The sequence below is a fragment of the Falco naumanni genome, chromosome 7 (genome assembly GCF_017639655.2).
Source record: "Falco naumanni isolate bFalNau1 chromosome 7, bFalNau1.pat, whole genome shotgun sequence".
Lineage (NCBI taxonomy): Eukaryota > Metazoa > Chordata > Aves > Falconiformes > Falconidae > Falco > Falco naumanni.
The window spans coordinates 60,847,476-60,875,112 of record NC_054060.1 but is presented as its reverse complement, the minus strand read 5'-3'; the positions used below and the strand labels follow the sequence as shown (position 1 = coordinate 60,875,112).

The 27,637-nt window shown below is 36.7% G+C and overlaps 1 protein-coding gene across 1 annotated transcript in view; it reads right to left on the bottom strand.

The window, feature by feature from the left end:
* Positions 1-27,637, bottom strand: part of NPAS3 (neuronal PAS domain protein 3) — a 611,298-nt gene that overhangs the window by 184,769 nt on the left and 398,892 nt on the right. Inside the window, exon 4 of the mRNA XM_040602139.1 lies at positions 4,083-4,172. Coding sequence (XP_040458073.1) covers positions 4,083-4,172 — 90 coding nt within the window. The remainder of the gene's footprint in view (positions 1-4,082; positions 4,173-27,637) is intronic.

The following is a 27,637-nucleotide window of genomic DNA, read 5'->3' as shown; positions in this document are numbered from 1 at the left end:
TTTGTTTTAAAAAGGACAAAATCTCAACAATTTATTCTTTTATTTGTCCTTCTTAATTTTTATTATCTCTTGTTATGCCTGCAGCTGCACTGCTCCTTTTTAGTGAGCTCTCTTTTCAACAGGCCAATTTGCAAACCTGGTCTGTGGCCTGAACAAGTAGGAGCAAAGGTAGGATGTACTTTACTTTAAGGTGTGGACCTCACAGAGGGGAAAAAATGCATAATATCCTTGTTGAGCATAACTGCTGGTGAAAGGTGATTAAGAACTTGTTTCCTGAAAGGAAAGGTATCCTAGCCAGCTTATCAGCCCATAATATTTTCTATTGACCCTGAAACCTTGCAGGTCTGAAAGTTTTATCCTTTGTTCTGGACAAATTTTTCTCCCTATTTGTTGCTATTTGTGTTTCAGCATATTTTTGGCCTAAGACTCAAACAGCAATTTTGCAAAAAATTTTGAAATCTCTTTGGTAAGCACTGCTACTGACTTCTAAGTGCATGAAGGAGTGGTTAAAGTGCCTCTTCAGTGTCCAGATATGGTGACTCATTTTAGCCATCTACTTTTGAAATCTCATGCCAATTTAAAAAGGAAATCAGAGACTGGGTATGGAAAAAGATGGCAGCTATCCTGATATCAAAGTTTACCTGCTGATTTGGAAATGTCAGAGAATAGATATCTATGAAGAAAAAACATTTTTAGATTACTACAGAGGTGCACGGTAACAGGCTGTTTGTATTGGTAAAAGGGTAAGCTACACCAAGAAAGGTCATGTTGTCCAACCCAGGGAGGAAATCCTGGCTGTACCGCATGTTTCTAGACAAGTCTGGGTCTTCCAACAAACACTACAGTTCCTGAAACTGCTGAATACCTGAAAGTATCTTGGACTATTTTAACTTGGTCCAAGTATAATTAAGCTATGACATTTTATACAGATTAAGGATATAACTGAGAGATTTTGGACCATTTCTGTTGCTTTTACTCTCTTCCTCGTCTCATTCATTGTTTTCAGGTAAATTTGTGTCTTTCTCTCTGCTTTGAAATACATCTCTGTTCTCAGAAACTGCTCTGATTGCAATTCCGCGGTGTGCTCTAAAATCTACGTCTGCCAAACCAACTTAAAATTCTTGGTTAGCCTTAGCTGGAAGATAGAGTGTTCAAAACATATATCTATGGGTGTCTACATGCAAGGTACAGTCATTGTAATGTCAAAAGAGTATTTGTTGTAATTTTTGTTTACTGTTCAAATATGTTGTTATTTTTGCCAAGAGTAACTTTATTATCATCATTGCCAGGCTACCTCCTAAGATATTGTTTTATCAGATTTCTTTACTATTAGCCCTGTAGCTATCATCGAACATCAGCATCCATTTGTTTTGTACCAGTGGCTCAATGTTCAGAAAACAAAAATTGTGTTCCATGAAAAACTTTTCATCTGCTGAGATGCAGTACAAGACCTATTTTCCTTTAGCTAAGAGACACGAGATTTTACTTTGCAAGTCCAAAATATATTGTATTTTATTTCCATGCATACTAATTAGAAAAAAACCCCAAACCCACAACCAAAGATGAAGTCACTAAGAAGTCATTTGACTAGAAAGGGAGACTCCAAAGTCAGTGCTTGAAGAAGATGAATCAAACAAAAATGCTTATAATGTACATGTAATGCTTACAGTGAAGTGCAAAATTACCTAGAGTTTACATATGAATATATAGTTGGGAGTATGAGGGACAGGGACCTATCAGTGTTTACCTGCAGTACAAGAAATGCCACACCACATGTATCACATAACACCATTCCAGAAATTCAGAATTCACTAGTATTTTAAGACCGGTTTAGTGCAAACAGTAGCATTTCCATGCTTAATGTGAGAAGTAGTTTTACGTATATTTTGCTAATATTTTCTGTAACAAGTAACCTTTGAATAGTGATTTAGTAACAACTAGTACAGCATTTCTTTTGTCATTAAAACACCTAGCTATATAATATTACCAAGAGAACAACATATTAAAAATATAAATACAATAGGTCTGAGAAATGCAAACCGTCTCCATAAATACAGAGGAGAAGAACAGTGAAAATCACAGATACTTTAATAGATCTCAGGAAATTTCATCTATTATTGTATTAAAATCCACAGTCCTGGTTCTGATTTTTGGTAGTTTTTCCATCAGTTCTTTCAGTAGTGAATGCAAGAAAACGTTTATCCTGATATATCAAATACTCTAGCACGCAAAGACAATTGATTTATTTATCTGAACCCTTGCTTGATATGTATATGGGGATCAAGATGAAGTGTAGTCTTAACAACACCATGTAAGTTCAGACCAAGGAAAGATTTACCAGCTCCTATAGTTAAAAAGGCAGTGGCAGAAAACATTTTTAACAAGAGACTAGCATAGGGTTAAAGCCAAATTTTTCTTGAACAGATGATATTTCAGATGGCCACACTATTCCAGATGCATCAATTTCCTTGAAAATCCAATCCATATATGTGCATATGCTGTGCTGGCAGGAGGACTGACTGAAATGGCCAAAACCCAAGAGCTAATATTCTTTTGGCCAGAATAATGCAATTATTATTTTCCTAGCTATCAGTCTAAGCATACAGAGCCATCTGTTATGCAAAGCAAACATACACATCTCAATTACAGAAAATGCAGTTGCCTTGACAGAATTTGGATTACACCACTAACCAGGGCTGTAAAATTTGTTTTAAGCTAGTGTATAATGGATGCCTTTCAGGAGTTTTCTAATTAGCATTTACCTGCTTAAACTAATTATCCATCCTTCTTCTTTACTGGCTTATTAAACTTCGTTGGATACTATGCATAAAACAGATTAATATGAGCATAAGACAATAATAAACATTAAAGTTCCAATTCTTTACTGTATTAGCAACATGGTGGCGCACCAGTTTCAAAATTTGAGATTCTTGATACTAACTCCCAAACAGATTAAGGCAGGGATTAAAGTCTATTACAAAACGAGGGACTTTAATGAGAGACAAGAATACTGATATGAATTAGAAACAGCTCTGTTTCCATTTCTATCATTTGGTTTGCTAAAGCCAGCACAAAATAACAATTACTGAACTTATTACAGCCAATTGCTTGCATGTTCTTTGAGGAGTTAATGAACGTCTATTCGGATTCTCACCAGATAATATTTAAAATTAGTCTTTTTCTGCACCACACGTTACAACTTCCCATTTCATTATTGTTGGGGTACAGCAAAACTGACAGTTGCCAGTGCTGATAGTTGCCTCCTCAGAGCAGTATGGGTCCCAATTTAAAGGAGCTGAAATAAATATTATCTCAGTTTTTCTTTTTCTCCTCACGGTGACTGCAACAGAAGTAGATTATCCTACTCTGAAAGTCATAATGCAAAATCTTTCCACTGCATGTCTAAGTACGAGTAGAAAGAAGCTAACCTTCCTAAACATTTCTGAATGCCTCAGGATTAGAAATAAGTATCAACAAGCAACTTTTCCACCACTTTTGTCCTGCCTTTTAATCTTTAAAAATAGTTCTCAACAATTAAATGGAAAAAATTTAAAATATTATATTTTATAAATTTGTCTTTTCATATTAGTGAGCATTTGTGAAAGCAGCAAAATGTGTCCTTGTTGGAACCCTCCCTGCAAGACATTTTAATGGTCTCTTTCAGCATTTCTTGACTCCAAATGACTCCCTGTCATCGTGTCAGCTCCCTGGATAATGCAGGGTACTCCATAAACATCCAGTAATAGGACACAAGGGAAGTACTATTAGTGTGTCCCTTTCCTATCAGGTATAGAGGTTTAAAGTTCAAAACAACTGAGAAAAGAAACTTCATTTGTTCTCAATAAATTAATAATGAACCTTCATGGCAAAAAGTTTTCAGGCACAAGTTTGTCTTATCTCAACATCCAATACTTATAGTTATGTTTTTCAATTACTTCTCAGGGTGAACCAGATGCAATTTTAAATAACTAATTCAATAATCCACACAAAATACAGAAACCAAATTATTATTTCTTTAAGAATGATAAACAGAAGAATGCATCATACACAATTATGTTCTAGAATTGAAAGTGTGTACTTACTTGGGACAGGCCTAAATAGATGGAGACAGTTTCTGAAATGTACAAAAATTTTCCTTCTTGATTTAGTGCAAATACAAATCCATCCAGGGACTACAGAGTAAGGGGAAAAAAAAAAAAAAAGTGAATAGATTAATAAAAAATTCTGAATTCCAGATAGAAATAGATTCAAACAAAGGCATCACAGAGCAAATTGAGCAAAATGTTCTGAATTCTGAGTGTTTTTAATTTGAATCCTTAAGACAATTCCTTTATATTCTGTCTACATATTAACAAACAGCATATGAGTGTATTCCAAAGTTCAAGGACTTATTGTCATGCTTACATCTGCCATATACTGTATAAAATTTATCTCATTTGCATGACCGAAGAAATATAGAAAAATAAAATGTTGTTCATTTTTTTACGGGAAGAAATAGTTACGGAAAACAAATACCCTTCCAATCAAATGGTACATAAGAAGATCCCCCCACATCACCCAGAATCAAAGTAAAGAATTTCCACTTCCAAAAACTGTAAAAGAGAAAATAAAATCCTACCATCAGTCAAACCACTGTGGACCTCAATAATTTGTTAATTAATTGAGGATTACACACACGCGCGCGTGCACACCCCTTCACAGCCCCCCCCTTTTCCTTTTGTGAGACAACAAACAAAGCCAATCAGCAGATTACTGTCAAATATGTTTACAGCTTAGGTCTATAGAAATGTTATGAATTTCATCCCTTTAGTGTAAAACTCTAGATCAGATTTTACTTTGACAGGTTCAAGTCTTTGGATGTGGTTTCCATTGCAACTGCAAAAATCAAAATAGGACTACACAGATTAATGCATACCTTTTGAAACATGAGTGCAGTTAATAAACAAAGGACTATATTCTAAACTGACACACAGAGTAAATCACTGCACATCAAGACAGAAATATACCTCTAGGAATAAGAGCAAATCTTCACTAGGAAGAAACTCTCTTTCATACACTATAGGTGCCTTTACTTTTATGCTTTTTATGGAGCTGATTATTGACAAACAAGCATTCACTACTGCAAAAGTAAAATCATAAAATTCCAGAAGTTAGAAATGCTAAAACAACTGAGAAAATAAGAAAAAAAACACAAACAAATGTGGGTATGAACAAGAAACAAGCTCAAAAAATCCCATGCAAAATATCCCCTTGAGATAAAGGTATGTGTAAAGTAAAAATATAACTATAGTATGTGAGAGATTAACCTAGTTTTGGAAGAAAAAATAAGAGGTGCACACAAATTTCATGGAGATATATGATGACAGTGTCATCACTCCTTTTCATATACAGAACAGCGATTTCTGAGGGTTTTCAATTTTTTTATTATTATTCTTGATTAATTTCTAACACACTGCTGGTCAGAAGCTTTCTTTGGCAAGTGTTCACCTCTCTCTGATGTACTAGGTGGTGGAATTAGTTCAAAAACCTGTGTTTTCTAAAAAGAATAAACCACATACTGGAAAACAAACCCTCACTAAAGACACTGCATTAAAGGAAGACTCTAATTTATATTTATGAATTAATAAAAATGTAAATCTGCATAGATTTCCTTCATGTAAAAACATTTATATTATGCAAGCCATTTATGGCCTCTTATAAATCATCATCATTTCTTTTCAAATGATTAACATCAGTTTCTTGAATTTTAACATCAATAACAGGTGGAAAATTTGGAACAGTGAAGTTCAAACTTAGATCTATACAAGGACAATCAAAACCTTTAAACATTTGATCTCCCTCACTATGTATAATTTCTTCTGCTACTATCCACTTTCCCCATCACAGAAAGATCAGAAGAGTAAATCTTTAAAGGTCTTGGTTTAAGTTTTCCTGATGCTCTGTCCCATGTTCCTTTGAGGAAATTGGTTTAATCCTCTGTTAGAAATAAACCTGAGAACTGTCACCCTGATCCCCTGGCCACCTATATATGTTCTTGCTAGAACGCCATTCCCCACAAGCAACAATAAATTGCCATATTGAATCAGACTAATGGCCTGTTCACAGTGGTTGGTTTTCCTGGCTCTGACACTGTGTACCTCTATGCTTCAGAAGAGCATTTGAAACATCCATAATGTTTATGTAGGTAATGACAAGCCTACTGAGAGTTTCTTTCTAACCACAGGTTGTTACTAGTTGGCATGACCATGTTATCTGATATTCCTTATAATTATTTTTTAAAAACTAGTGTGCACAAAAAAAATAATATATATATATCTTTTAAATTCTATTATGTTCTTGGCTCAATGATATCTTCAGGAAAGAAGTTTCACAGGTTATTTGTGTATCATATAAAACCAAACTTTCCTCTTCTCAGTTTTTCACATGTGCAGGCTTTTAGGGTGGTCCCCTTGGTCTTTTACTCAAGAGAGTTACATACAGTTGGAGCACATTTATGATCTGGTCTGTTTAGTACACTGCTTTAGTGTGTCATTATCCGGCATACCTGGGTAGAGTGTTGTAAGAACAGCAAAGACTAATTCTCTGAGTCACAGCTTTCCTGCCTCTCTTCTACACATCACCTTATTTAGGAATTCAGGCTTCTTAATGAAACAAAAGTTCAAAGGAAGCTTTTAGTACTGATTAGGCAGAAATGTTTTCCTCGGTATTGTTTTCAGAGTAGCTGAATCCAATTTTGGTGGGGAAAAAAAACCACCCAAAAAACTGTCTGGTTGACAAAACTGTACAAAGAAGTTTCAGCCTTCATGGCTAAAATTTGGAAAGTCATCAGCAAGTATGTTAAAGTGAGAAGTGTTGAAGTGAGAAGCGTTAGACATCTTAAGTTCGTGCTATTTTCCCATGCCATTGAGTCTGATCCTCTCCTTTCAGTTAAACAGTTTTAATTCTTTACCCTTTTCTTCTCTTCCTTTCTGGGAGACTATTCCTTATGTTTGCCTCCTTGTTTTACAAAGGAGGTACTAAGGACGCACCACCGACGGCCTGGCTGGGCCAATGCAGCGTACCCACAACTCCTTTGGCTTCTTGCATGATTAGTCACTTCCTGTGCCATAAAATTAGTTAATTATGCCAACTGAGACTACTAGCCACGGTCAGTCCTTCTTCCTCCATTTCTTTTCCCACTTCCCTGAAGTTATCCTTGGGTACAAATACTGACCGAATTCAGCATTTTGTTCAATGGTGCAAAATCAGAGAGTTTACTTAATCATATTTTGAAAAAGCCACTGATTAACAGCTTATGGAACAGCTAAATACTTCCATGCCCCAAATACAAAGACATTACAACAAAGGCCCCAGGTACTAAGCGCAAGTCCTAATACCGAAAAAAACCCCAACAATAAAAACAGGGGGAGAAATAGCCACCTTCAATGCAAGGCAGTTCCTCCCACCAGTATGAAAGGGCTGAGATGGACCACTTTTGTGACAATGTTGTTGTTCCTTATACAGGTCAAACAGTAGTTCTGAAGGACTGTCTCATTCGTTATTCATAGGTATTATTTATGAATATTTATTATTTAAGTAATGCGTGTTGAAATTTTTCAATTTTTCATAAAGCGTATGTCCTTTGTGCGTGCCAACAGAGCAGCAGACTTCAGAGAAGGTGGCAAGCAACAAAACAGAGGTTATGCTATATACCGAAGAACAGTATCTGATACCGTTGTATCCTACCTATTTACAAACAATTTTGTTTTAGTGAGAAATCTGTGGAAAATTATTCATATTACCTATGTATAACTAAGGACACAACAAATGCAAGGGTACTGGATTTAGTTAGCTTTCAAATCTCTTTTTAAAAATGAGTATCACAGTGTAATTTTCAGCCAATTTCTGAATAGTTTCACTGTAGTTCAGATGTTCCTCTGTTATCATCAACTATAATACAGAAATAGGGTCTGCAAAGGTAACTGTTTTTTCATAACATGTCCTATTTTCATTGAAACGGAGGCCATAAATATAAAGGTAGAGTTTCCTCCATTAGGAAAATATTCTTGACTTCCTTTCTTTTTTGTTTTTATAAATTGACTGTCATAAACTCAGTCCTATCCCATCTAGTGTGGCAGCTGAAAAAGGGTCAGGGTGAGCCCAAATGTCAATTTTGAGCTCAATCCAATTTAAGGAAGACTGGCAACTTCTTTAAACCTACACTTACTGGTTTTATGCAAAATGTGATTAAAGCTGAAGTTCCCTAGTACTTTTGATTTCAGAAAACCATTATGTATTATGCTGTTTCAATCACCACAGGCTACTTTTTAATTTTTTTTTTTTTTTTGTTAACTGCCCCACTGTTTTCAACAGGCGCCAATTAAGATTCTGGGGTCAAAGGGTTAATTACATCTTCTTACCCACTATGTAGAATTTTCTGATTATTAACCAAGGTTGGATTAAGATGAAAAAGAACTGACACAAATGTTAATGCTTGCCCCTCCTCGAGAAGATTTATCATAATACCATGCTGAAATCTATATGCTTTCTTCAAAGCTGTTAAAGAATGAAATCTTAGAGGAAACACTAAAATAAATGCTTTAAAGACATGCAAGTATCTGATTTATTGAGACAGTTTTCTTATTCCTGAAAACTGTTCTAAACTAGCCAGACAGGACTGATACAAGATTTCTTTTGTCATATACCAGCAAGTCAATGTGGTAGACACGAAGGAAGTGAGACTCATATGCAAAAGTCACTAGCTACAGCACCTCTGAATAATAATGCCAATAATTATAATTTATATCCTCTGACATCAGAATAATATGAAAATGTAAAGCACAGGTTTTTAACCCAAAATACTAAGTGCCGTTTACAGTATTTGTAGAGTAGTGAGGTTATTTCCTCTCAGGATATGAAACCCACTCTACCACTTTGACCGAATATGCACTAATGTATAATGCATCGTACTAAATGGATTTATATTTGTCAGAGGAATTTTGTCCCAGCCATTTTTGCATATTCCCACTACAGGCAAATTTAATTCACTGGAGTCTTACTACTGTGTCCTTCTGGAGAATATCCTCATATTTCACACTATCCATGAAGTCCCTAATTCTTTCCAGTGTATTCCAATGCTGCAAAAAACCCTGTTACTCTGACCTAAATTCCAGTTAGAGTGAAGAATTACCAGTAGGCTAGGTTATTTTAATGACAGATTATTTTAAACTAAGCCTTCACCATCTGTTCCACCCCCTAATTATGAATGCAAAAAGAACATATTTCACAATTACATCAGTAAAAAGTAAGATATACATGATTTAAATGCGTGCATGTGTTCTTTGTCCAATGCAGCATGCATCTGTGATGTTTTACTCATCATTCAAGCTCTGATCAGGAGATAGGGGCTGTGGAAGGGAACACTCCCTCAATAAAAGAGATTAAATGATATACCAAACTTTTTCTGGCAAGCAGATCATCTTAATTAGAATTTTTCACTGTTATGACATAATGACATGATAACTGGAGTTAAGCCTTAATTTGAGGACAAAGCTCGTCACCAATTAGACATACAACATTCAATAATAGCAAAAATATTTTACTCTTTTTTAAAAAAAGAGAGGCAGTATTGGATGCAATTGACATTTACTAAAGCAAATAATCCCTCTCTTATAATAAACATATTGTTGCAAAATTTACTTATTGTGTTACAGCATGGCTTAAAAATGATTAACTAAAGACAGCAACAAAAAATAACTTTGATTGCAACATAGCAACCATTCTTGGATGGGGGGTTAAAATGAAATAGAAGGCATAAATGATGGCTACCAAAAATCTGATTCAAAGCCTCAGTGCCCATCTACTGTGCTCTCACTATTAAGATATCAGAGTAATATCCTCTAGCAACATCAACAAACATACAAAAGGATAACTACTTAGGTAGAAATTCTGGCCTTGGGCTTTCACAATTAAGTACTATGAGACAAACGGAATATTATTCCTGGAAATAGGATTTTATGTGGGATGTGTTTGATACACATGAATAAAAATGAGCAACTAAAGTTTGATCATCTACTGACTTACAAAAATCTCTAAGAGCTTTATTCCTCCTCTTCAGTCTTTTTAATCTCTTGCAGAAAAAAAACCAAAACAAAACAAAACAAAACCCCCAATAAAACAAAAAGGCATATTGCAGCATTCCTTTTTACCTTTCAGTAAAAATCCCAACACCAAACACATAGAAAACCCTGTTTTAAAGTCTCATACCACTGCCACTTTTTCAATCACAATCCACCTTAACGGCTATACAGCTACATGACCATAGACTCCTTGTGAATTAATGACATATATTTGGCAAAAAACCAACATGCACTTGGCACCAAAACAACTACAGTAAAAAAGATGAGGTAAAAGGACAAGCTCAAAGGATGTGGTTAAAATGGACTTTGAGGCCAGCTTCCCAATTTGTCATCTTTGTGCTCTTTGCTTGTGTGGTCAGGATACAATTTATTACAACAAGAAAGTGTCAAAAAAAAAATTGTCAATAATAAAGGGGTTTGCTTCATTGTGCGAAGGCAAGAAATGAAGGAGGAAGAGTAAACTTTACTGATTCCTTTGATGCATCTTTCACCAGATTTACAGAATGTTTATGTAACCAAAGCAGCAAAAACTTGCAGGAGCAGATTTACTACTTGATTAGAAAAAACATATTTTGCTCCAGATCAGAACCATTGCAAAAGTGAAGAATGTAAACAAGAAAAGTTTAGTGGCAAGAACAATGTTTAAAGGTGGCATTCGGGTTCTTAAGGTCTACTCCCAGGTTTATTCAGTGATAATAGGTTGGCAACTATCAGAGATGAACCTGAGAATCGCAGAAAGATTAAGACTTTCTAAACGATGGGAGTTGAAGAAAACAATCAGAGATTAAGATTAAGGGTTTGATGATTTTTTTGTCTACAAAAGCAATAAATTACTTTTAGGGATCTCTGCCTTGTAGATAGATTTTTTATTTTTTTTTAATCCTAGAAGGCAATTCTATATTGCTGCAAAATCCCAAGTCATCCTGTGGGAGTTGTGTATTAAAGCACTGACCTTTCATCTTTATGATGCCAATTCCTGATGAGCTCCTACCCTTCAATTATATAGGATTCCTAGTGTTGGTTCCAGACTGTTTGGACAGCATATTGTAACGCCAATAACTGCATGTCATCTAATACAATCAACTGTGTTTAGGATAAGACTTATCATACAGAGGTTACATTATATCTCTCTTACCCTAAGAATGTGATTGCATCAGGTCACAAGTAGGTTTGTACCTGGCTGTGGACTGGCATTGCTTGGAATACATAGGGTTTGAATATCAAGTGGTTTCTGCCCTTCAGTGGTACAAATATTCTAATCACATATGCATTTGTGCACCGAGAGGCACTGCCCTGAGTAAAGGACTTGACACTGTATGCACATGCATAACGTTTACTACCCTAAGTGCCAAAACTGAGAGAGTAAGGTGACCCAGTAGCAGGAGCTATGTTTAATAGTGAGAGTTGGCAGAATGAGGGCTGAGGCCCCAGACCTGCACCTCAGACCACACAGCAAGAGATCGGGGAAACCTGACCTGACTGGAATGCTGTGCAGGTAGAAGCACCTATACAAGCACAACTGATTGTGGGACCAGTAAGTATTGTTGTGAATGTTATTGTTTCCAAAGATGCAAGTTTAAAGCCCTTTTGTGGGAATATTTCAATTTATGTAAGCTCCGTTCAAACTGATCTTACACTTGTTGTATATCTGCATGTTTGGTTAGCTTTTCTTTCCATCTACACAATCTGATACTATGCGAAAGTAAACAGGTAAAAGCGTCTAAAAGTCTGTTGTCCAAAAAAACACTAGGTGAAAAAATTATAGCTAAGAATTTGTGATACAGAGTTAATGGTACTCTTAAAACAACACCTGCACTCAGCAGGTACTCAGATGCTCTGGTGATGGATCCTGACAATTGGCTTGCTAGAATTAGACCTCTAGCCCAGAACTGAGTATCTGCATTCTCACTTGCATCACACAATTTCATACATATGAAGCAGAGAGGCTCAGGGAAGAACAGGTTGAGGCGCTTATGTTTGGTGCATTTAATCTATTAGATGGCAATAGAGACAACCAAAACAGATTTGAATGAGAAATTGAGTTCAGTTCTTTGCCTAGCATATCATTCTGATTTGCACTCTTCTGGAAAGGAGAACATACTCAGAATACTTTATAGACAATGGAATACAGAGATAATAAGGACACAGAACATCAAGAACAAATCCAATGTCCATTCAATCCAGTGCTGTCTCTAACTGTAACCCTTAGCAGATACACAGAAAAAAACAAACACCTATGTTGCTTTCAGCCTCTTATCTCATGTCACAATACAAAGACAGAACCTGGTCCTGATCATTTGAGCGTTTCCTCCAGCTACCATTAATCCTTGTACTAACGCAGGAGAAGCCTTTGCTATACCAATTCTTTCTCCACCTATGGGAGTGTGGAGCAGTTCCACAGACACCCACTCTGAAGTCTTCTAGGATCCATATACAGCTGGACTAAATTAAAACAGCTGTTCACTTTTCCAGTAAAGACCAGTACACAAAAGCCTCCAGAACTGTTTCTGTCACTTGAGTCCTTAGTTATGTCACCCTTGAAACCAGAAGAATCTGGACTGGCATGCTTCAGAACCTGCAAGTTACTACAAGTTAGGTTTACAGAGCATGAAAGAGAAAAAAAAAAAAAAAAAAAAAGGCCCATAAAACTATAACCCTTTGAGGTCTGGATTGTGAAGTGGTTCTTCCAGCTTTGAAATTAGTTTCCTCTACTCTGTATGTCTTTGTCATAGTAACAGCATTCCAATTCATAGCTAGTTTTTGCTAGATTAGACAGCAGGCAGAGGTCTCGGAGAAATTCCTGCAGGTTTGGTGAAAACAGACTGATAATGGAGATGAGACCCTCTGAAAGCCTTTGCAGCAGTAAAAGTTGGACTATGAGTTCCTATGGTATTACAAAGCAGAGACCTTTCAAATGCCATGAGCACTGGAAAAGCCTCAGCCGGATTACACTCTTTTAGGCACAAAAGTCATTAGTAGACAAGACAGAAATCTACAGAAAACTACACTGTGCTATTCTGGTACCCATAGAAAATTTAGTTTCCATTCACTCATCTGTGCAGTTAGAGTAGCTAACACAGGAGTACTGCAAATATGTGGGACTAACAGAAAAACAAACAATTAACTTGCTGAAACAAGCTAGAGACTTCATTAATAATAGAAACATTTCAAAATCTTCCCCTGAAGTAATTATCCACTACATCTGCATTCTACACAGTAAAGTTGGTATCTCTAAGCTGGGTTGCAGTACTTCCTTCAAGGGTTTTGAGGTTACAGTGTTTCACTCCACAAGTACATTTCACACAAAAGTGAGGAATGTACATTTACGTGAAAATCAATTATCCTGAAGGAATCAGAGGTCTGGTCCTGAGTGATTTCAGGAAATCAACTCAGTTTACCACTATAAAACACCATTTCTATGTTGACCTTCCACTTCTGTTTCACAGCTGGAATTTGAGACCAGGTGAGAAGACAACATGTAGCTCTGCCGTCAACAGAACTTTAATCTCACCCTAAGCTGTGAGGAAATACTCCCTCCCTCCCTTCCTTTTTTTCTTTTCTTTTCTTTTTTTCCCCCCTTTCTTCTGGGCTCACCTCTAATGCCTGTGTAGGTAAAGATAAGTATGGATTTTGCTGTTTACCACCTCATTGCATAAATTCAAGCATATCAACAGCACAGAGAAGCTCTTTCAATGAGAAAGGTTTACATTCTTTTTAAAATACAAGCTAATATATTATAGTGACACCTCTGACTGCTCGTGATAATTAAAGGTCTGTTTGAATTTCCATAATAAAATCCTCTTTTCTAGGGGAGGGAGGGGTGAGTCGGTCATGACTTGTCCATATAGCACCAGCAGAAGCCAGAAACACAAGGTTTCAATGATGAATATTTCTTTTTTACGTTTTAAAGACAGTTTCACAGTAACCAGGTGAAAATGTTGCTCTGCATTTTTACTACAGGGCTTTAGTATGCAGCCACACTATCGTGACATGCCCTCAAGGGGTTCCCTGGAGCAGGTGCAGCATCAAGTATCAATAACCTGCTTACCTAAGGGTGCTCAAGATTTCCTTGACACTGCAGAGTACTGGAGCTGTCGGTTGTGCCAATAATCCACATGCCACATTATCTAAAGAGCCCCAAATAAATCTTGACACCACCACCTCTAATGCTATTTATTGCACGTCAACAATCTATATGTTGCATCCTGTGTCCCAAGTAGGAACTGACATGATTGCTCTGCACTGTTACTATCCGTTTCAGTCCAATTTGTAACAGAACCAAAGCTTAAAGTCTCTCCCTAAGATGACTGTGGTAAAACTGCCTTCATCAATGGAACTGAAGAAAGAAATTCCTCCTCTTGTCAAACACAAGAACCATTTTCCTGTTTTTCAGAACCAGCCAGAGAAAACCAAGGAAACACTTCTAATTTCTTCTTGCTATGATGCCTTAAACACACAGTGAGGGTGCAGCATCCTAGCTTTTCCTGCTTCCATTGTGATATTTTTCTCCTTTATGCTCCATTTAAAAGTCACATGTATCTGCAGTTGTCTTCTGCCTTAAGCAATATCTTCTTCTAGACCCTAAGCAATACCTTGCATATTTGCTTGGTTGTCTAAATTCCAGGCAGCTGTCATCAGTTACCTGGGCATCTTTACCATGCAGTTCTGAATGCCTGCTCCTGCTACCTGGAGGTCCTGTAATGTTGCATTCTGACAATGTAAAACCTTCTCCCTGATGGAGTGTACTTTCAAGTCTTACTTGTGGTGCATCAATGAGAGAACTTCTAGTGCAACTTTAACTTCAAGGTTTTTGTAAAAAATAAAATACAAACCAGAATTTCCTCAAACATCCTTCTATCTGTCCCAGTAGCTTCTTTTTTTCTCCACCTTTCCCCGCTTCCTTAGATCACTGGAAAACTACCTTAAGCCAGAATCAAATAGAATCATAGAATGGTTTGGGTCGGAAGGGGCCTTTAAAGGTCATCTAGTCCAACCTCCCTGCAATAAGGGACATCTACAACTAGATCAGGTAGCTCAGAGCCCCGTCCAACCTGTAACTGAATGTTTCCAGGGATGGGGCATCTACCATCTTTCTGGGCAACCTGTTCCAGAGTTTCACCACCCTCACCATAAAAAATTTCTTCCTTATATCTAGCCTGAATCTATCCTCTTTTGGTTTAAAACCTTTACCCCTTGTCCTATCAAACAGGCAACTAGATGCTGTCAGTGCTTTATATGCTGCTGCTGTGTGAATGCTTTTCCAGTTTAGTTTCTGTTCCATTACCATACCCAAATGAACATACTGCCTGACACACAACACAGAAAGCAGTATAGATAGACTTCTGCATGTAAATTTGCCATTTTAATTGGCAGCAACCCTTCCAACTTAAAATAAATAAATTTAAGTGGTCATGCTTTAACGAGTTCTGACATTTATCTGAATTTCTTCAATCTGTTTTCAGTCACTATAGTGAAAAAGAAATGGTATTTTATCAATCCTTTCCTGATTCTGGTTTGAAACCAGATGGGAAAGAGCAGAAGCACACACACACAAGATAACTGCAACAGAAATATAACCAAATGTTTTCTACATCTGAGAAGACTGTTTGAGTTCTGACTAGGGTTTAAAATCTAAACAGTATTTTCAGCCTGGTACTATACTTAGCGGGATTACAATTCAGCTTGCTAGAAGTGATTTCCTATGGTACTTAAGGCAAATTGTGTTTATTTCTAAATCACATTTTTAACAGAAAATAAACACACCAGAGTCCTTAGAAATACAGAATACTTATTAACCCTGAAAGACAGACATTCACTGTGTATGAAACTTTAAATCATCTTTGTTTGAAACTGCGATACACCTTGCCATACATTTCTAGCTAAACATCGTTGGAATAAAATTCTCCCTCACAAGCTTCCTCTGCCATTTCCCAATCCTGCAACAAAGTCATTATGACACACACTGATATCACAAACTAGGATTAATAGTATTTATGAAAAAATGTATAATACAAGTAATGTAGAACTAGAATTTCCAATTAGGAATGCACAGGAAAAGGCAAAAAATCTGACCAAACCAGATTTGAAAAGTAAACAGAAAGTATGGACATGCTATAGTTATTTGAAATGTGTCCCAAATATCAAATTCTATCTATAGCTGACTCTGAAAGCTCTTACTGATGCCAAAACTATCTTTCTGAGGAATCTCACATTTTTGACACTAAATCTTAATTCAGTGCAGAATTAGAGTTTCCTAAACCACTCTCTAATAGTAATCTGAAACCAAACCAAACCTAAAATCTTGATAACTGATAAATCTGTTATTGTCTTTACTCCAAATAAAAGAGGCTTCAGATACCTTCATGATATGTTCATTAAGATGTGCAGTTAGATCTATAGATAGTATACAGGCCTCAAAATAGATCAGGTAAAAACACACAGTATAGTTTAAAATCACTGTGGATGGTGGATCCACTGCACAGATTGGAAAGCTTTCCTAGAATCCGTGAAGATTTTTGTTATTGCTAGGAAAGAGAGAAGTTTAAGCTGTGTAATCATAGTAAAATTAATTATTTGATCCAGAATGCTACAGACAAGAATGTATATGCACAGAACTAAAAGAAATCCCAGAATTTAGGCTGAAACTTTATCATAAACAGGGAATTTCCACAGACTGACTACTGATACATACTACAGACATGCTGGATTTGGAGCAAATCTGTACAAATCTATCAATATTTTGCAGTTCACATACAAACTTATACTACTGCTTCTGACATACTATAATTATAGTCTACACATTACAAGTAGTAATATTTCAAAAACCACAATTATCCAACTACTTAAAAGCCCTTTCCTATTACACACCAAAATGTTATGCTTCTCATACAAACGATACCACAGCATAAACTGCTCTTGCAAACATTACAGTTTTAAATAGCATTTACTATTTGTAAATGCTTGTTGAACACAGCAGGTGGCAAAATGATTTAGCATCATGAACAAATACATATGGTTGCTTGAGCCCAAATTTTAGAGTAGATAAACCTATTTTCTGGTCCTACGTTTAATGGACTAGAAAGAAGCAAAAAGGCAGCTAAACCATTGTACATATTTTGGCAACTTATTTCTTCTAGTGAACTTTCTCATATGAAGTACTGCGCTTAAAACAACATAAAAGCAAATCACAGGTCTCACACATTCAATGAATGGCTCATCTGCAATATTTCCTCTTACAGTTTTCAAGGAAGATTGTGCACTATGGAAAAAAAATGCAAAGGTAAAAGCAAGAGCACAGTGTTATGTAGTCTAAAATCAATAGACAGAGAGAGGACATTAACCAAGAGGCTAATAAAAAGATGCTGCCCTAGACAGTTACATAAAGAGCCCTGATATATTTTTCTCTTCAAGAATGCTGTTCCTTATGCCAGTTTTCCCTTAGCGCTGCAGTAGTTTCTCTGTGTATATACACGTCATCTTATTTTTTTGTCTTGTTCCAATTTTATGTTTGCATTTTATTTTCTCATTTCCTTCCTGCTACTCCCCTGTTTCTCTTTACTAGCTTGATGTTTACACAGACCTTTACTAGAATTGCAGGGTTTGGAGAGATCCCATTTTTTTTCTTTGTTGTAATGCCCACATTTTTTCCCAGAGAAAAGATAAGTTTACCCAGAAAATAAAAAGCTAATACAACCTTTTGCTCATCAACAAAGTATGTCTTGTTGTAGCCAGGAATAAGTTAATAAAACAGGGAAAAAGCTTAGTGGCTTAAAGAAAAAAAAAACCTCCTTGGGGTTATGAACGAACAATGTTGTTTTTTCTTCCCAGCGTGCAAGGATTTAATTAAGTGATAACAGTCACCTTGGGGTGGCTGCACAAGGCAATAATATCTAGGTGAAGAAAAATGCTGAAGAGAGTTGAGTACAGTCAATTTATCTTCAGAGAAGGCAATAAATGAACAAAGCATAGGTATTTGGCTGATTGTTTTGGAATGTTTCCATTACTGATAAACATCAAAATAAAAGGACAAAGATTTGGTATTTTCAGTATCTGAAATGTATTAAATACAGAAAGAAATGAAGGAATAAATCAGTGTGAGGTCATATCCTAGAGTTCTAATTGCAAATGGTTTGGTAATTATTCAAGCTAAACATAGAACAAGGGAATTTTAATGTTGACACAAAGGATAGAAATACAGCTGAGATGTGTATTTATAGCAAACACAAAACACTGGATGAATTTCACTCTGGAGAAAAAAAAAAAAGGTAAGTGTAGATGGAAAGAAGTGATATATATATTAGACAAATATATGCAACTTTGTGGCCAGAGACCCAAATTCAAGGATTTAAAAACATGTTTGTGAGAGCTCTTCAGGAAATAAGCAGCAAGCTTAATTATCTGTAAGCCTATATTCTGCCAGCCTCATATGCAGAGAAAGAGACTAGTGAGATAGAGCAGCATGAAGCAGAGAGGAAAAACTACCAGGAACAAACACTCTCCTTTACCACAAAGCTGCTAACAGTTTGCTTTACATTATTGGCATTATATCTTAAATTATTTGCACCATGGGATTTGAAAGGAATACACGGGCTGTCCTTAGGGAGTCTGGTGGGTGCAAAGGGGTCTGAAAGCCATGTACCCATTTCCAGTAACAGTACTTAGTCTTCCAAAACTTAGTGCAACTCAGAGTCCAGCTACAATAGTTTTTAGCAAGCAGTATGGCCGGCTGAAGTCTGCCAAATGGACACAAATCATGATTAATAAGGAAGAGGGGAGAAACAGCACAAACACACCAATAATGCTGGGAATTCACCACATTCCTTTGTCCTTCTCACCCACACACTTCTGCATGAAGAGGGTGAAGCCTACGGATAATTGTTTTTTAACTGTGTGGGCAGATATTCTTTCAAAGAGAAGGAACAAGTCAATAATGAATGGTTCACACAGCATTCTGAGAAAAAATATGAAGTTTGTGTGTGTGAGTGTGAGAGCAAGCAAGTGTATCTGAGTTTAAAGAGAAATACTGATTTCTGAAAAACATACAACATTTTGAATTTGAACGAAAATTTTAAATGCCACTAAGTTGCCTCATTATGACTTCTAGCTATGTCCAGCTCCAGCATTTAAATAAACACTGCTTTTCAGGGCCTGTCTTTTTAAGGCCCTGTAAGTAAGATCTACATTAACGACTGGTCCCACTGCAGTTACTTTCCTCCTGAAAGCAATAGGCCCTTAAAAAATACGGTATGAACTACATACAGGCATCCATTTCTCACCTCTAGGAAGCTGATGGTTTGTCACCTGCCTGTAGCTGCTCTTTGGCCTTGGTAATGTCATTCCAGCACTTATCCCAAATACAACTGCAACCTTACTGGTTATCTCCATCAAAACACTAGGGAAGAACTTATATGAAACTTATCCTTTTCTTCAGGTCAAGACTGGGACACTTGACACTAAGACCTCTCTCATATGGTTCAGTAGCAGATCAGCTTTTTCAGGCTTCCAGTCCAGCACTAATTCTGAGCTCCACAGGGAATAAAAAGCTTGGTTTGCCATAGAATTTGGACAAGTGACTACTCAATACATCTTAAAAAATTTCAGTGAAAAATAATTCTTTTTAAAACTATTTAAATCTGATCAGTAAGACTGGTATTTAAACTTTCATTATGTCTGAGCTGCAGGGCTGGTGAAAATAAAGATGACTAATTGGAAATACTACTGTGAACTGCTTATGTTCTTCTAAGTCCTTTTATTTTGCACAAATTACGTCTCAGAAGTTCTAAAAATTCTACCTGATAACCCAGTGTTAGGAGGCATTGGTCACTGTAGCCTGCAGATTAAGGAAAGGCACATTACCTCAGTTCACATTCAACAGATTTTATTCACAAACAACAAGAAATGTATATTAAAAAAGAGGGAAGAGTCTTGCATAACACAATGGCCAAGGTTCCCCTTTCCAGTTACAGTGGAAGTTCTGCACAGTCATAGAGATGAGACAAACAGGTTTTCAAACTCCAGCACACTGAAATGAGATACCTTGTTATTTTTCCAGGTATGATCTAGAGGCTTTTTAAATTCTGGTCCTAAAATCAACGCTGTATTGCAGTGGCCAGAAAATAATAAGAAAATGTAGTACTTTTACTTGGGTAGTACTTTTACTTTTTAAAGTTCCTTTATGAGAGGTTATTTTTATTCCTCAAAGAAGAGAAACTGTACTTAAACATGTACCAGAAACATGTACTAAAATTTGACTTAACAGAATTAAAATCATCCCACAAATGTCTCCAATTACGGTATGACATAAGGTATGACATATCAGAGTCTTAGAATTAAAATAAAATATCCATTTCAAATGTGAGATTACACATTCACTGTTCTATATGTTTGGCCATCTTCTCTCCTTTTTTCCTTATTTCATCTTTTTAACGATTATTGGAAATCAATGAGATTTTAACATGTGAAACTCAGATTAGATTCTTTTTCCTGAACTAGCTGTTGGTTCAACATCTCCTTTGCTAAGTCAGGATATTCACTGATATTGAGGTACTGAGTGCCACATCAAGCTCACATCTCTGGGTCCTCCTTGCTACCTTCAGGACACAGAGAACTTCTCATGAATCCAAAGGAGTAAAGTATCAGAACGTGTTGGAAGGAGATGAATTTGATGGATTTGAGGGATGGAAAGGAGGGAGATTTGAAGGTCTAATTAAAAAAATGAAAGAAAGAAAGAAAGAAATTAGACAGTGGAGAACATAGGAGGAGGAACAAGCTAAAGCTCTCTTGAAGATAATGAAAACATAATGGAAAATGGACAAATATAATAACTATAAAGTAGGATTGGGGAAAAATGGGGGACAGAAAGACAGACCAACAAGCACTGAAAATAGAACAGAGAGACCAAAAATGTGCAAGAGAAAATAGAATGAGTTTAGGAGGAGAAGGCTGGAGAAAAAGCAGGAGAAAAGCACTACATTGCAATTCTAGCAAATAATTTCATAGAATGAATGTCAACCTGTTGCAGACTACTGTGTGAATATACAGGCATGCCATCCATAAGTTATTTGGTGCTCCAAACAGTGCCAGAAAAATAACAAATAATAGCCTCTCCAGAGCAGCTTACATGGAAAGGCACAAGTAAGGACAAATACCAGTTCATCAATGTCTGAACTGAAGCAGAGATGAATAAGGATGATTTCTTTTCCTCTGAAGGAACTTTTCCCCAACTTTCTATGTTACTAACCCATTCCTGCAAGGGAAAACTTTTATCCTTTGCTTACAAAGACTGATATTGCCTCTGGAAAATGCTAGACTCCACAAGATGATAAATTTTCCCAAATTACCTTCGTGTAAGAGAATACCACTGAACATACCTGCAGAACGTTTTGTTCTTCCTCTTAGAAATTGTCTCAGACTTTCTGCACTATTTAAAAATATATTGCCCAAACTTTTTACCCATGTGAATCTGTCCAGAGTTGTCAGTCCAAGGCACAGCCTCAAGAAAGACTTGTATACAAGTCAAGAGAAAAAATTCTTAAAGTACTCTGCTCTTACAGTGGTCAACACTGGACAGCTGTCAGCAGAAAATTCAAAGTCATTCACTATGACAATCTACTGTCACAGAACAAACCTCTTCCCCTTACCGAGATCTCAAGGAATATTTCTTAAGGAGCACTTAGCAGTAATAAAGAAGAGAGGAGAAATGTTGTCTTAGGTAAGATGAGTGCTTTCCCATTGATGTTAGTATCAGTCAAAGACATTTGGCACATGAAGCATACATGTCATCAATGTGGAAATTTATTGATGAGTGTCAATGTTAGCTGAAGACATTCAGTTACCGCACTAGCTCTCTACGTGATCCGTACTCATTCTTTAGGATGCAATATCTGAAAAGCCATACAGTGTAAAAATGTCAGTGAACCCTGAGTGTACACTGTTAATCAATTCTATACTTGACCCATCAGCCAAACACCTCATGTCTATTTTTGAGCTTTCAAAATTTATACCAGAATACCTTTTTTTTTTTTTTCTTCTTCTAGAAATCTATTTGCAGTTAAAAGTTAAAAAACATATCTAAATTTGCCTATACCTATATCTGCCTCTGTCTGGGATCAAGATCTCTATAGATCCACAGACCTGTCCAGCAGTACAAAACAAACATCTCAGGGACTGCATTTATGTACTTCCTTTTTTCTACCACTTATCCAGTATATAATATTTATTATTTGTTATTAAAGTAAGCTTTATACTCCACCTTGACCAGAAACTTAGTGCATGCTATCTGTGGAAATTTACCACTACTAAAATCTGGTTAGCAATAAACATTATTTCAGACTCTTAGGTAGGTATATAAACATTCTATATAGATAAATAGATGCAGGACTCCTGGTTTCACTCAGTTACTCCAGTGGATGTCAGGAGTGACAACAATATAACAAAATTAGTTAATCAGGGCAAAACTGGTGCAATTTGAAAAGGAATTAGTATTGAGGAGTTCCATCCCTTTCTGACATTGCTGTACAATTTGTTAGCCAACACTTCCCTAGGTAACATATATGAGGAGGGCTAATGTTTCCCTAAAATGGATTCAACCTGCTCACCTGGTTTATAATAAGAATGGAACAGGAACAGGAGACATCAATCTGTTAATATAATGAAATAAATTTAATGTGATTTTGGAAGGACAGCTGGTCATTGTACACAAGCTGTATACACTATTGAGTCTCTGATAACACTAGTGGGAAACTTATGGGGCTGATTTTTTCCAGCAATTGGGTTGCATCAATCGCCAGGAAATAAACCTCACCTAACGTCCAGAACATGAGCTGCAGGGAACATTTTCCCTTTCCTCATATTGCTCTGTTGGTGTTGCTAATTGCTAACTGACATGATATTATCTTTGTAAGTACGAAGATTAACTAGAAAAATATTGACCAGTATAGAAGAAATTAATTTTCAAACAGATTACTGCAAAGTATAACATAGACTAAAAGTATATATTTTTAGTAAATTATTTCTTTACAAAAAAATAAATTAAAAGTCTTACAAATTTTACATTCTTTTCATGTACAATCAAACATGATAATAAATGACATGATTTAACATGCATCCCATTCTGCAAACAAGATTTTAGACTTGTTACTTCTGTGGTGTCAGTTGCAGGCCGAATTTCTGGAACAATTCAGTCATATCGGTTTATCTGTTCTAAAAGTGTGGTAGGGACACTTTTACATTGCCTATGTGAAAAAACTCCTATGACCTTTTATTTAGACTGCTCTGTTCAAACTTGATCTCATTTAACCAAGTTATGAATCTTTGAATAAAACCCCAATTTACACATGTCTTGTAGAAATTCACTAGAGGACAGCTACCAAAAAAAATATATCTTAATGATTCCATTTAAACAACGCAGAAGTACTGCTAGAGATTGCTGGCACCTGACCAGAACTTACATTTGCACCTCTAATTTGCATTAGGTCAGTGGTGTGTCACAACCAGAACTAACAACTGGCACTGGCTTGATCACATGCCTTCCTGTGATCTGTCTGGTAGCCTGGAGGAGGAAGCTGCCTCATCTGAATATGAAGGATGCATGAAGGAGGCTTTGTATAGAGGAAACAGAAAGAGGAAAAGAACTGTACAGGACTGAGGGGGGAATGGAGTCACTTGATTGAAGGAAAGACACTGGGATTAGGCATGAGTATAGGGATGACTCTAGGATTGGTTAGTCTAGGAGCCAAGATGATTTGAGCTGCTCTCATAATCTGAGAAAATAACTTCAAATCACCTGGTCCAGATTTAGAGGGCTCAGCCTACTTTGACATGAACCAACATGGCAAGGAAGGAGTTAAGAAAATGCAGCTCAACCTGTTAAGTAGTTAGGATACAGATGTATACAGAGAATTAGGGTGGGTAAAGAGAATGGAAATGGAGCTGGGGGGAAATACTGACAGGATGAGCAAGCAAGTGGGAGGCACTGGAAAGAAAAGTATTGGAAATGGAAGAAAAGACTAGAGGGGAAAGGTTAGACTATCAAGACACCATGAAATAGAACTGAGAGAGATTTCTTCACTGTAGGAAATTTCCCTCAAAAAATTAGAATGGCTCCAACATGTTCTGATTCCCACAGCTCTTCTGATATCAGCAAAGCTGGGAAGGTCATTGGCAAATCGTAGGATATCCTGAGCTGGAAGGGATCCATGAAGATCATAGAATCCAACTCCTGAATCCACACAGGACAACCTAAAATTTAAACTATATACCTAAGAGAATTGTCAAAATGCTTCTTGAACAATGACAGGCTTGGGGTCATGAGCACTTCCCTGGGGAGCTTGTTCCAGGGCTTGACCACCCTGTCACTGAAGAACTTTTTCTGAATATCCAATCCTCTCCTCCCCTCATGCTGGAGCACATAGAGGAAATAATAATTTCTTCGAGTTACTCTGTTAGTTCAAATGGCAAAAATGCATGTAATTAACCTAAAACTATATGTCTTTCAATGAACTCTGCTGGTTTCAGCAAGACTTTCCGACTTTTTGTTTTCAATAGTCGATCATAAGAAATTACACCCAGAACAATGCAAAAAGAAAAGCATTAAGACTGCAAAGTTGAGCAAAGAAAAGCAAAAAAACATTCCACTGGAATTCCTGCCTCATTTATTGCACATGATAGATAACGCTGCCTTAATGAACAGCTATTTGATATTTTGTTTTCTCCTCAGTGTTCAATGTGTGGCCCTAGGCCTTATTTACTGCATTCTATGCAAACCATGCTCTGAAGAGAGAATTATAAGCTTCCTTGTGGGTTTTTCCATGATGCTCATCACTACAGCATCTGAGTGCTTCATAAACATTAATTTATTTCCAAAATAACCTTGTGAGGTTGTAGAATAAGAGAGAAGATGTAGTCCCTAACAGTACCCACATCATTATTTGCACTGATCGATGTTGAATAAAACAATTAGCTTTACTAGATAAGGATCCTAATTTTGCAGGTATAATTGAATACCCAAAGAAAGGAAGTACAAACCAGGGTATGTAAGACTGAAGGGCAGGCTGAAGTATAATAAAACTATCAGATGCCCAGAAATCCCAAAATGACAGTAAAAGTAACTTAAAGGCCTTAAGTGTAAATATACACCCACATTTTTATTTCAGCTGCTTGATGTCAGGTAAATAATCCATTCCCATTACTTGCAGTGTGGGCAACACCAGAAAAAATGAAGTTATATGCGTTCAGTGCTGCTGTATAGTGAGATTTAAATCTATTCTCTCAAGCCACTGTGTGATGTTATAGAGATATACATGCTTAGGACATGTGAATTTCAGACAAAAAGCAGATGTTCAACACCCATACAAATCAGGCCCATTACAGCCTGTAGGTACATAACATTTTAGGCATTTGATGTCCTGATTTAATAACAAAACTTTTAGACTCTTCATTTTGCATCCTGGGGGATTCTGCTATGCATCTAATACTGAAAATAATACTGAGAGGCCTTGACATGGACCCTAATTAAAATCTGTTAGCCTTCTCCATAAAATGAGTCAGATATTCCTGACTGTAAGAGTGGAAAATGTTCCAGATAAACCAACGTAGGTTCATCTGGAAGAAGAAAGCACCTGTCTGTGTTATGATTACATACAGAGTCAAGAGGGAGCAAGTTTCTCACCTTCAGGAATAAAGAGTAAAACCACAATTCACCTGCCAAAGTAATGTGTGAGTGATGATGGATTCCCTGCAAGGCAAATGGTGTCACAGCCTGAATACCCAAAAGGATGAGGGTCGAGCAGGAGGTCTCAGATGCAGCCAGAGTCTACACTATTAAGGGATTTAAAAGCAGCAGGGCCAAGTTAAAATCAATCTTCCACTTTTAGGGATCAAATGTAGATAACGGATAGTGGGCATAACATGACCATGTCAACTTAATCCCAAGAGAAAACGTGCTGCTAAATACTATACAAACTGCTAGAAACTGAGGAGCAATGCTGGAGACAACAAAGCAAGAATTACGACATGACTGCTTGTGTTACTACCTTAAGACAGAGGGCAATAAATAAGGAAACAACCTGCACTAGTTATGGACTGACAAGAACTAGTGAATTGAAGCGTTCTGTAGTAAGGGGGTGATCAAAATCAACTTCTCATCTTGTTATCTATTTAATCTTTGGGGCTCCAGGCAGCCACCAGGAGTTTGCTAAGCTTTCAAGATCTTGCCCTCTGGTACACTCCAGCCATGTCCTTACATTTCCTGCCATAGTTACATCAAAAGACAAAATATTGGACTGTGTAAGCACTGACCACAACAAACCTGATATGATCTGAAATACAGTTTTTACAGGAGCCTAGATAACACGTTCTGCTCAGCAGACACAGGCATATTTTTTACAGGAGCTGTAAAACTGTATAGGGCAAATTTTTAAAAGTGCCTTAAATGGGCCTTTGCTATTTCCAATATTTACTTTCCTTCTGGCAAACTGTCAGAATAGGGATATTCAGAAGTGCTACCCACACAATTCAACCCTCCCACATCTTCTTCATTTGGACCTATATATTTACACGTAGTGAATATGAAGGAGTGAACGCTTTTGGGGATGAGCAGGGCAGCCAATTTTTGTAAGCAATGTTAACCTTATATTCCAGGATTTAAGATAATCTTTGGATACAAAGATTTAGGGGAAGATTTAACATGGGACAGATTAACTCAAATTACCTAATCTGAAGTTTTCTACACTTTCTGCAAAGCCCTTACTACTGACTGTTTGGTGGACAAGATACCATACCCCCTGGATCACAGGTCTGACTCTGAACAGCAATACCTATGCTATACACAATAAAAACCCCAAGAAACAAGACTTATAGAAGCGCCAAAGCAAAAGGTCTCAAAAATCAGAATTCACTGAAAACGTGACAACAAAGAAGAACTTGCACTGTAAGAGTGTGCAGACCTTGTGTTGGCTGGCTGCAGAGAAAAGTATTTCACCCTTAGATGGGTGGCCTTTTCACTACAATAGTTTTCAATAGAAAAGACAGATGTTCAAGAGTAGATGGAAGAAAACTTACTGTGCCCTAACTCGCAACCCATTCATCTGCTCCCTCACTTTTATATATATACACATAATACAGACATAAATATGGAATAAAAAGAGAGAAATCAAAGTACACTCGCTTATAAAGACTCCCTGTCTTTGACAGATTAAAAAAATATTTAAGGTACTGCTTCTGCATTCAAAGAACTCCTAACATTTTGCAAATTACTGGGAAGAAAGAATAAACAAACTCATCTAGCAGCCCAGTTTAAAGATGTCATGCTGCTTTATCTCTATCATTAAGAGACTTATTTTAGTGTCTTTAACTATTAAGCTTTAACTTTTTTCAGTGTCCCCATATTGCCCCTTGACTCATACACAGACTTACCTATGTTATTTTGAGGGGTTATTGCTTCTGCTACTGCCTGCCTGGAGGGCTTCCAATATTCTGCAGTAAATTGTCACTAGGTTTTCTATTATCACTAATCAGCAAGA